Source organism: Rhipicephalus microplus, chromosome 2, assembly GCF_043290135.1.
Source record: "Rhipicephalus microplus isolate Deutch F79 chromosome 2, USDA_Rmic, whole genome shotgun sequence".
Classification (NCBI taxonomy): domain Eukaryota; kingdom Metazoa; phylum Arthropoda; class Arachnida; order Ixodida; family Ixodidae; genus Rhipicephalus; species Rhipicephalus microplus.
This window is the reverse complement of record NC_134701.1, coordinates 252,497,567-252,509,855: the sequence shown is the minus strand read 5'-3', so window position 1 is coordinate 252,509,855 and position 12,289 is coordinate 252,497,567. Positions and strand designations below refer to the sequence as shown.

The 12,289-nt window shown below is 45.2% G+C and overlaps 1 protein-coding gene across 2 annotated transcripts in view; it reads right to left on the bottom strand.

Moving 5' to 3' along the window:
• LOC119169277 (cell adhesion molecule Dscam1) overlaps window positions 1-12,289 on the bottom strand; it is a 146,491-nt gene that overhangs the window by 91,804 nt on the left and 42,398 nt on the right. For both annotated transcript variants that reach the window (XM_075879631.1, XM_075879627.1), the window contains exon 3: window positions 7,955-8,317. In XM_075879631.1, the coding sequence (XP_075735746.1) occupies window positions 7,955-8,317 (363 nt within the window). The remainder of the gene's footprint in view (window positions 1-7,954; window positions 8,318-12,289) is intronic.

Below are 12,289 nucleotides of genomic sequence, written 5' to 3'. Positions count from 1 at the left end.
AGAGCTTGGCTCCCAGAGTTCGCCATTTTTGCAGACGTGGCCGGAATTCTTCAAGAAGTCTTTTGTTATTCGTTTTTTGCCGCCTTGTTTGTTCGCGCTAATATCCCTGAAGTTGGGAGAAAAGGAAAAAAAAAAAGAATTTGCTGGCTTAAACTCAGAGGAGTACATACATGCGACGTGAGCTGTGTGATAGGATTCACTTTTCCCGCCTTTTTTATATACTCATCCGCTTCTCCTGTCTCAGCCTCTTGGTGTATTACTTTGCTTTTGTCGGCGCATACACTTAGGCTAGGAAAGCAACGCGCAGCGACGCGGACTTTGAGAGGCGTGAGAAAAAGTGAATCCGGCGCCCAATGTTTATTTTCATTTACGTAAGGCTGATTTTAATGGCTTAACGGCTAAGCTCTGAGAGGCGGCAGGCACAAAGATGGTTGGATCTCTAGAAACCAAAAGAAAAAGAACGTCTCAGTTTGAACGGGAAAAAACGTGCGAGCAGATCTGTGGATTCTATCGCCCAGGTTTTAGTCAAAGAAGGAAAAGAGAATGAAAAAAAAATCAGCAAACAAGAAAAGGCGCACTTAGGTGTTTACGTTGCCAAGACGGTAAAGGTGTCGAGCGACAGAGCTGTTGCGAAGGTGCATGACTACGTCTCTATCATTGTGGTGGAACGGCCGCATCCATTCCATTCCAATTCCATTCCGGGGAATTAAAGCTTGCCGCAACTCCATTCCTTTCATTTCTTTGGAATGAAAAAAAACTTGGCCCATTCCTCTCTGCCATCTTTAACTCCCTCTTTCCATTCCCCCAGCATAGGGTAGCAAACCGGCCATGTGCCTAGTTAACCTCCCTGCCTTCTCTCGCGTTGTTCTTTTCCTTCCTCCTAGCCCATTCCTCATCCGGGAACGGCCGGGCAGGTCGACTCCATTCATGTAACTCCTCAATGTGGGAAAGACATGTTCATAGTTTTATGGAGTTTGAATGATCGCTCTAAAAATATGATGTCAACAGGCGCATCAAGAACAGCAAATGTACGCAAATCGTTACGAAGGTCGAGGGATAGTAGGCTGGTGGCACATCTCGCGCAGTTTCAAGCAAATGTGCTCATGTGTCTGGACAAGGGGGACAGTGATGTGAAAGGGGGGGGGTATGAGGTGGGACAGTGCGCAAGCTGCTTTACAAAAACTTGCAGTGAACACAAGCATCGCGCTAGTGTCAATACTCAGCAGAACTTAGAGAAACGCTTTTTCGAATATGCGTCCGAGTCGTTGATGGTGACAGAAGCAAAAAAAAAAGAAGGGGGGGGGGGAAGTAGACATAGGGGGTATGTTGTATGCCGCCGCCGTAGTTCCTGACGATAAATACTAACGGCATAGTGCCACGGTTACGCGAAGAATAGAGAGACTTCTGAGCCACACGTTGTATATCAAGACACAATTGTACTGGGTACGTTGCTTATAAATGTACCACACTTGTAATCGGCCAAACCATCTTAAAAATACTGATTTATTTCAAGGTTTGAGGCAATAAAACTATAATCTTTTAAGTTCAGAAACAGTGCGTAAGCTAAAACGTTCACTGTTTAAAAAAAAATATGTAATTTCATCCCCATTACATTCCGTGCGAAAGGAGCTAATTTCCATTCCCATTCCATTTCGGGGTCGCGAAAATGCAGAATGATTCCGTAGTCATTCCGATTCTAGAGCGGAAACTCCGCGACACTGTTCTCGACGAAAGTTTGTTCATTTTTTCTTTTCACTCACTTGTTTGTGTCATTTTCCTGCTACAACCCTTTTACTGTAATGTACGCCAGAGATGAAGCTGGTTCAATAAAAATTCAGCTGGACGAGCTGGTTCATACTTGCTAAGAAAAGATTGTTGCGCTCAAACTACACTAGAACACAGAAGACACGGATGAGCGCAAACTTTCAACTGAAAGTTTACGCTCGTTCATGCTTTTTGTGTCCTTGTGTAATTTGCGTGCAACAATCTTATCCTTGCAACACCTAGCTGGCGCTGAGGTGAGTTGAAGTTAGGTTGGCCGTAACACGGGTCACTTTGCATTACGTGAGCCTGTGTACAGCGTGCATTCGTTTAGTATTAGTCCAGACTTTATGAAAGTGGTACAACAAAAACGGAAGAAGTTAAGTCAGCATCCCACGAGAGTTACTGATCTTGAAAGAAGTTCACAGCTTAGCTGCCTACCCTGTTAATTTCATTTTTTTCTCCACTTTTTTGCCTTCCGCGTGTTATTTCTATCACTTTTTGTTTTTCGATTTGTACTTTTTTCTTCCTGTTTCTCTTTCTCGCTGTGTTTCTTTTTCTTTCCTTTCTTTTCTCACTCTCTCTACCACTCACTTTCTCGTTCTTTAATTGTCGCTGCCGTTCTTTCTCTCTGTTTTTTCAATATCTGTCTTTCTTCATCTCTTTCTGTCTCGCTCTCTTTTTACCCTTTCTTTCTGTCTTTCTATTTTTTCTTCCCCTTCTTTTTTTATTTCCCTTTCTCTCTGTATTTGTTGTCTCCCCCATCAGAGTTATTGCTTTTCATGCTCTACAAATCGGCGCAATAATTCTAGGAAGGAAGCAGAAGATGAAGAAGAGGAAGCACGAGAAGGGTGCGTGCAGGTTCGCAATACTGATTGTTAGCACTGCACGGACTAACGTTCGGTTTAAACTGCTCCGAAAACCACAATACAAAATTTTGTGTGAAGACAAGTTCACAAGACCTCTTTTCGCATTCGGAGGTCACCACCGAAAACCCGGACCGCCGTGTGGAGCTGATCTGGATGACTGCGCACTCTGGGAACCGCTGCAACGAAGCCGCCAATGACTACGCTCAAGGTGCCACCAACCGGGCAGTTGTGAAATCGGAATCTGGTTCTTCCAGGGAGGGAATGCAATCGTTCAACGAGATGACCCTCGCACATAGCGCCTAACGCCGGCTTGTGTTTCTGCGTCATTGCACACTTTAACGCAAATGTTGTCCGTGATCACGCGAAGACTAGGCGAAAAAAAAATGCCGCCATATCCACGAAGTGAATGATGATGAGTGGGCGAAGCTCCGGAGGTAAACCTGGTAAACCATGAATCCTCCGTACATTTTGCCCACTCGATTTTATTGCAACGCTCCCCCTAGCGTACGTCGCCGCACTATATCGAACGATGACACGCGCCATATGTGGCATCATTCCTATTTTATAACACCTCGCATCTTTCATAATCAACTACACGTACCGCCGTCTAGTTTATAACATCTTGCATCTTTTGGACGGACGGACGGACGGACGGACGGACGGACGGACGGACGGACGGTTGGATGGATGGATGGATGGATGGATGGACGGACGGACGGACGGACGGATGGATGGACGTACGGACGTACGGATGGACGGACGGACGGACGGACGGACGGACGGATGGACGGATGGACGGATGGATGGATGGATGGATGGATGGATGGATGGATGGATGGATGGACGGACTGATGGACGGATGGACGGATGGATATGGCTGTACCCTTTAGATCGGGCGGTGGCTAGCGTAATACTTAGAACTGAACGAGAGGTGGCTACATACAGAGGACGCACAGCCCACGCCTTAAGGAGCTTCGCTCCTAAAAAATTGGGGGATTATCAGGCACATCAGTAACAGTCCATTCACAGCATGGTTTAAGTACATACAATCAGGCGCGAACATCTGTATGCGCAAGGACATTATTCCTTATTTTTTTATTCAAGTAGCCATTATATGGACACTGTCGGGGGGTCGCTGGTGGAGCAACTGTGAACTTAGCTCATGAGGATGTGGTCACAAGCGCAGACATGTGCGCTCTGTCGACAGAGATCGAAATGGCTGACATGCGTGCTGTGCTTGTAACGCTTACTTAGTGTTGAAACGACACCCAGCATAACAATAACTTCACTACCAAGAGCGGCCGTACTTCCTTGAACCAGCCTTTGGTAAAGTTAAGCGAGGTCGAATACATAAGAGCTAGCTTCTATGCTTTCTTCGTACAACAATCTAATTTGTTGCTGTTGCACTAATTCTTTCACCCTTGCTGCGAAACTGTGATTTATCTTCTCACAGAAGAGGGCTTTCTCTTCTTCAAGCTAAAGAAGGTGGCCTTGCTTGAGGCTACGTGTCCAGGACAAACTATCACGCTGAAATTTGCAGCAAGAAATGCCAGCCAATCTGGATGGATAACGTATTATTATATTGAAGGTGATCAGCCAATCGAAAAGCACCATTGCGAAGTAAAAAAAAAAAGACGGTGTGGTGTACTCGGCCCCTGGGACCTCCGTGGCTGCCCACGTCCCTCGTGTGGCGATAATAAAGCATCACGCCGCCGTTGTCTGCCCTTTTCTATCGAACGTGCTCAACGCAGTCACGTGGACTCGGGGGAGCTGTATTATATCTGCTCCGGAAAACGGGGTACTTCCACCACCTGAACGTCGAAGATGATGGGACCCTTGTGATCTGGAGAACACTTCCTGTCTCCGTACTTCCGGTATAACGAGAATCCGGGCGACCTTGCCAAAGGGAGGTTGACGCGTGCTAGTTTCAGCAGACTTGTCGCGGAAGGGTAGGTAGCTATACAGAAAAATCGTAATATGCAGTCTGCTTTAAGGCTGTTAGCTCACATTGAGCGAGAAGACATGTAATTTAAACAAAAGCTAATATCGCTTAACTCTGCTCATTATTCTAAAGTCAAGGCCGCTACAAAGAGGGGTGGTATGACTTAAGCGAAAAAAAAAACGTGAACTGGACAAAAAACAAAACAAAAAGAATAATCAATGGCAGTAGTCACTGTGCTATAATTTTGTTAATTATCTGGCCATCGTAGGCTACACCTCACGCTACTTTTACGATGTTTTCATTGTAGTACGCTACTGTAACATTTTACGTGGTCATTGAAGCTGTGATTACCCACAAAATGAGGCATCACAAACCGTGCAATAGTTCGGAACATGAGTAGCTGTGCTCACAGGACCACGGTGTCAAATGAGCTTTGCCGAAATGTCAGGCTTTGCTTCGCATAAACCTATAATCAGTGTGTATTACCTTTTCTCTTCTGTTTTTTTTTCTTCGTTTTCTTAAGAGAAGGGTCACTTTACTGGCGTCTTTTCTCACTTTCGTCTGATCGTTAAGCAGACCCATTTTGTGGCCCAATATTTCGCCATTTCAAGATTTTAAAATGCCTCAAAAACGTGGCTGCCGATTTAGAACCTTGGAGCAGTCGTTTTTTACATGAAATTCAAAGGAGAAACACCATTTGTACGCGAATGTGATTCGTTCTTTCTTTTTTTATTTTTTCATTCCTCCATTTGAATTCGTGGCTGAGAGCACCTAAATCTACGATGGCTCGACTATAAAACTGTCGAAACGAATGCGCAGGTGTAGAAGGAACGAGAATTCTTTCTTCGTAAAGTAGATTACCGCGGGTCTTCCGTTAAATTGCCTTACATCGGTGGAGGCGTGCAGAAGCCGTAAAGTAGGCTAGAGCAGCTGAACAAAAGTATTCCTGAAATCGATTCCGCTTGCTCAAAATAGAAAGACAGAAACAAGAAGAGCCTAAACCTGTGGAAGAGGTCATCGGTAGCGAGTGCCTATTTCGACCCCTGGAACTAGCAATCACCGTTTTCGACGCTGTTCGCATAAATCATGGATCCCGATTGTCAGACACAAAGTGGCGCCATTTTAACAATGACGGATATAAAAGGGAGCAGCCGTCTTTACCCATAAAGTTTCTGAAAATTCACGCCGCATCGGCAAAGAAGATTTGAATTAAGCTGAAATCCGAATTGAATTTGATAAACCGACTACGGGTCCCACCGCTCTGCACCCACCTCATGTATGCTGAATCTCTGCTCTATATCTTTCATCTCTCCATCCCCCTGCCATGCGCAGGGTAGCAAACCGGTTGCCTGTAGGCTGGTTAACCTCCCTGCCGTTCTTTTCCTCCTATTCTCCTTCCTTTCTTCTGAGGTAAAGGAAACAGTGGGTGCGTCTTGAAATCCAACCACAGGGCGTTCGCTGTGTTGTTTATTTCGTAAATTTTATTTCTGTACGTGGTTTCATCTGCTGCAAATCAAGCTTCTGCGTGCTTTTCGTCTGCTTAAGGTGGACTGCTAAGCCCGTGCTTGTCAAATTCCTTAAATAGATGACCGCTGTTGGATCATGTTACCGAGCTGCAATATTCTTCTAATGTTTTGTACCTGTTACTACCACTCCTGCTTACAGCCAGAGCTAGAGGCTAGCAGTACTGTATGAATAAATAAATAAATAAACAAACAAATGAATAAATAAATAAATAAATAGATAGATAAATAAATAAATAAATAAATAAATATTCACTTCTCTATTGCTGCATCTTTTGTTGGTGTGTTTCATCGGCGAGCGCTTCACGATGTGAAGTATTATGCATTACTTCATTTGAGCTGGTGCCCAAGACAGGGGCGTGAAACCGACTTCAGCAGTACCACACACACACACACACAGATAAAAAAAAGGGGGGGGGGGAGAGTATGAAGAGAGAAATGAATACCAGAGAGGTAGAGAGGTTAACTAACCGCAGTTATGAAACGTAAAATAGGTTTGACTTGATGCATGGTTCCTTTACGAAGTGGGCTAAGGCGCGCTCGGGGTACGTTGGTCGAAATTTTTCGTGCCGTTTTCCATCGGCTCAAAACGTTGGTTGAACTCGGGGACAACGATGGTGCGACCGTCACTTTTCGTAAGGATCAAGCTTTGATTTAAAATTGACCCAACACCGTAACCGAAATACAAGCTCGTCGCTGTGGAAATCGTAGATTGTCAGCTGAATTGGGCATTGTGCTGCTCTATAGCGCGCATCTCTTGCGTTTAGTGTATTGGGCGGGTTTTCGTGCTTTGCGTAGACACTGAGAATCGCGCAGCATCTGCATTTATTTTGGAAGCGACCGTCGGCAGCTGGCACAACAGCAAACGTTGTGTGTCTCGTGATAAGAATGGCGCAGATCTCAAAACAGTAATAAAGTAATCTTGTTCCTCGTTGAATTGTGCTATAGTGTCGATGCGAATGAGTTCACAGGATGGGCGAATGCTGAAATTGGTTGATTTTGCCCGTATCCGTTTTTTCAAAGTTTCGCAAATCCTAATGGAGTAGAGCTTCATAGGGAAGGTCTCGAATTTGAACCACGCATGCAGGCTTTAGCTTTGTTCTGCGGCTACGAGACTGAAAAATTAATGGCGCGGTGAAACAAACAAACGTACCGCTTGGCTACAACAAGCACCACAGTGACAGCGAAAGCGTGGATAGCGACCTTTCTAGATCATGTTGCAAATTATCTTGCACAGGCAGAGTTACACGTTACCGGCTGCGTCATAAGTAGCCACAAATCATAAGTAGCCACCAAACCATTATACGCCATTCTGTGGATGAGCGAGATACCGCTGCAGATCTACAAGAAGTTATGTGAACTTCGTTGATGCAGTGGCTGATGAATGCATAGGTGGATAAACTTCATTGTGGTCCTTCGAAACGCCCTTGACGTATAAGAATAATGGCGGAGCCCCTTTTATTGGGTGGCAACACTTCTAGCCATCCCCTCATTTATTGATTCGCAGTGCCTGTGATCTATATATATATATTTCACATTTTATTCTTTATATGATGCACCTATAATGCGATTCCTTGTCCGACATGAAGCATGCAGATAGTATTTTACGAAGAAGATTCAAGCACCGACGTGGCTCTATGGCCGAATACTGTACTGCCACGTTGCAGGGTCGTATTCAAATCCTGCTCGAACTTAGATGTATGTTTTTTGCTCATCGGGCGTGATAGCGGTTAGCAACGCCAGCGGCGGGGGTGGACATATACGTCACCGAAATACGCTCTTGTTGTGATCTCAAGACAGCTTACGCTGCAAAATAAACGACAGCAGTGAGGGCACATATTGGGAACAGCGTTGCTCACCCGCACTGACGTGAACTACGGTGCTCAGCACGGTCCCTCTGGTGTTGCGCGCGCGGCAGCGGAAGGAACCTCGGTGTAATTGCTCGCGGAACTGGTGCTCCCGGAAGGGCAGGAAGGTGAGCGTGCCCTCGTGGACGGCGAGCAGCTGAGCTCGGGAGGCCACTGGCAGCGCACTGGCGTTTAGTCCGTCGGCGGCGCTCACCCACCAGACGTCGGGGCGCGGCTCTCCCTCGGCTAAACAGCGCACCGTGGCACCCGTCCAGTTGGAGAACAAGAGACGCGCGGGGAGCTCGTTCAGCCAACGAGGCCCGGATGTCCCGTGGGTGGCGTCGCACTGGCTCGCCAACACGCCGAGTGTGGCAGCTAAGGAAAAAGGTAGACAGAGAGGAGAGAGAGAAAATTAGTAGCTCTGCACACAATAATTTAAAGAAAATACTAATTGAACTTACTGTTCATCCGCAACTTTTTTTCTTTCGATAAAACTTTTTTACCGTGTTCTGAAAGAGCCAAAAGCTGAAAATTACAAATTGAAGTAAAGTTCACTGTGCCAGCTCAGCCCGAATATGAAAGTTTACTTAATTTTTGACGTCACTCTGATGTTTGGGCAGTAGGGATCTCACTTTCAATATTAATTCTGATTGTATTAAATATCAAAATATTTTTAAACTAGTGGCCAATGAATATTCAAAATGAGTCTAAACTAACATTGCCTTTTGATAGTCGTCACATTTGCCACCTGTGAATGGTTATAATATCAGTCAATTGTTCAGTTATTTATTGAATTGAGGACACTGATTATAAACTGACCGGTTTGTCAACCAGTCGCGACAATAATTCAACGCATACGCAATTCGTTACCTGTTATGGTCACGATAAATCAAGTCCAAGTGCGGTGAGAAGCCTGTGAGGAGTTAGTTTTTGTTTCGTACAATGAAAACTAATCTTCCTATCTTAACTTTTGCGATGTTCAGAATACTTGCATATACAGTAAGTACACTAAAAGTTTTATTTATTTAGGCCATGTCATCTTTCCATAAAAAGGAGTTCGTAATTCCAAAATATGGCGAAATTTCTCCACTTTTTATGAGCAACGAGTAATGCTAACTTTCCAATAGTTTACTTCGTCAATAAATTTTCCAGTATACCGCAATGATTGAGAGTAAGACGAGCACGGTAATCCAAATATGAAAGCGAGCCTACTGCACGAAGATACTTACCAGCCACTTATGCGTACACCCGGCTCATTCCCTCGATAACCATACGTTGCGACCAAAACTCTCAAGCTTACGGTAAAACTGTGGTTAAGCTTTCTTTATTAACTGGGGATGACGCCAAGTCTGGTCACCTATATCTAGGGCCGGTGGGATTTAAAGCATGACAATTTCAAATAGAGAGAGATAGATAACAATAATTAATGATGTTGCCGAAGATGTTAGCCTCACCCCAGGTGGTCGAAATTTTTAGAGCCCTCCACTACTTCGTCGGTCATAATCATATGATGGTTTTGGGACGTTACGCCCCGCATATCAATCTGTCAAATGTTAGCCTCGTTCGTCGTCTGTCTTGCTACTCTGCGGTCAAATAGTTTTTCCCCGCAGGTAATCCTTTTCATCACGGGATCAGTTGAAAAATAAAAAAAACTCGGTAAATCCCACGTACCTTGGGAATACACGTTATGCCAAGCATGCGGAGGGAAGGTGACCGTGTTGTAATTTTTTCATTGAGCCACACGTTACGAAATAACGCTAAATATTTATAAAAATGTTGTACTCACAGACATATGTTGAACAGTCGCATATGTTTATATAACCTGTTCGCCCTTACGCAACGAAGCCAGCAGGGACACGAGTATTAGCAACATGTGAAGCGGTAAGCTGATATGTAACGCTTGTGCTCGCGAGGATGGTAGCCCTGAACATAAACAAACTTCAGTGGATAGCCCTTAATTACGATTGACGTTAACTTGATGAAAAGGCTGTACCATAGGAGTACACAATCAATGTTTATAAAAGTGAATCGGCAGCATTGCAATCACAATCGAGGATTCACCATTATTATCACAGGAATAAGTATATTGCAAAGGCAATACCCAGACCTGGCATGGCTCTGTGGTAGAATACTTGGTTGCCACGCAGAATGCTCGGTATCACAATTCCAGCTGGGACCCTGATACTTATTCTTAGCAGTCGTCCGGTCAACGCTGCCGATGTCAGCTGTTTTTTTAGCACTCTCGCGTTAAAATTACCAACGTCTGTTCTAGCCATTCATGCGTATACAAATGGTCATTAACCTGTGCTACATACCCGCCCGCGGAAATGTGTAGCACGTCTGGCGGAGAGGGTTTGACAACGCACTTTACGTTATACCAGCACTTCGTATTCGCTAAACCATCTTACCCTCTCATACTAATTTTGGTCCAGTCAGGTCATCACGAGAGCAATGAGACGTAGGCATCTTGATAGATAGATAGATAGATAGATAGATAGATAGATAGATAGATAGATAGATAGATAGATAGATAGATAGATAGATTCCATAAATGCTTGCAGTGCTACGTGGTATCTGCAAATGGTAGTTCACCATAGGGTAACGTGCAGCATGACAAAATGTACTTTGTATACTTGATGGTTGTAAAGCGTGCATTTCTGCAATATTACCCCTACGACGGCAAAGCCCACGCATAAAGATTCCGTGATACACATTTAGAAAGAGACAAAACAACGACGTAACGCATGCAGGCCACCTAGAAGGAGGCTAGGATCGCTACCTTGCAGGTATATCGACTGACTCAGTGAGTGAGTGAATGAGTGAGTGAGCGAGGGAGTGAATGAGTTTCTTGTAGGTGGGAGCAGGTACAATGAAGAGTCCAAATCGTATTTACCGACTGACACCTGATAGAGTAATGTAAGCAGGCAATTTTTCTCTGAACATTTAGTGTTTGTAGTGCTGCCCTTGGATTTCGTCCGTCTATAAGGCGACTGAATAAATCTTGTTGCTAATTTTTGAACACGTTCTAGTTTATTGTTTTGGCATTGTTGAAGAGAGTCCCATATATATTAATGTGCATAAAGGAACCGGAGAGTGTCCGCACTTCGGCTTTCTTTGCGGCATGGTTCAAGTGACAACCGCAAAGCAAAGCGAGGGTAACAATTCAGCAGGCGACATGAACCGGGTCCCACCACGGTATCGCGTTCTACTCTTGAAAGCGAAGCTCAAGCATCCTCCAAGTTTTTTTTAGTTTACTCTACAAATTAGAGAACTTTCTGCACGATAGTAAACTTTCATAGCCGTGAAGCTACTGAATGAACAAAATACTAACATGGATCGAGATGGCAGAACAGCATAGAAGACCAACACACTTCGTCGTGACATCATACTTCTGCTTCCGTTTTTCTTCCCTGCATCGCCGCTGCGTACCCGACCCTCTGCTGTGTGCAGTTTAGCGTGCAAGCGCTTACGAGGGCGTTGATATTAGTATTTGTTTATACACGGTCTCAGTTTAGGAAAGGCATTCGATACCATAATGTACTCGTTCATCTTAAAAGCGATCGCAGACCTCGGCCTGGCGCATCGATCCTACAACTTTATCTGCTTTTTTATCAATCGACGCAGAGCCGTCCTTCGTGTGGGAGGCCTAGTGTCGGAAGAAGAAGAGCTCGAACTGCGGGCACTCCTCAGGGATCCCTCCTCTTACCGACGCTCTTCAACCTCGTGATGATTGGGCTTTCCGAAAGACTATCAAAAATCGATGTGCTAAACCACACTATCTATGTGGACGATGTAACCATATGGTGCTCCACCGGGTCAAATGGCTTACTTGAGTCCGCCCTGCAAGAATCCATCGACACCGCCTAGTCCTACCTCGACCACACCGGTCTCAGGTGCTCACCCGCGAAGTCGGAGGTGGTTATATATTTCCCCAAACGCCAGGGTGCCAAGCCCAAAGAGTGGAAACCTCCGGCGTAACGCAATATCACCCTCCACACCAGAGATGGTCGTACAGTCCCCAGGGTAGACACCATCAGGGTCCTCGGCATGATGATCGAGTTCCACGGAACACACACCCAAACAGTAAAGAAGCTCGTGACTAGAACTGAGAACGCCATACGACGCCTACGTAGAGTAACCAATCGGCCCCATGGCCTCAAAGAAGACAACCGGTTGCCTCTTGTACACGTGTTTGTTTTTTGCCACAAGTTTACCAACGTTGCCACTATACAGAAATGGCTACGTGCTGAGTGCGATCAACTCAATGCCCTTGTTCGCAAGGGGGTCAAACGAGCCCTCGGCCTCCCTGTCACTACTCCAACGCACGATTTCTTCAAGCTTGGCGTA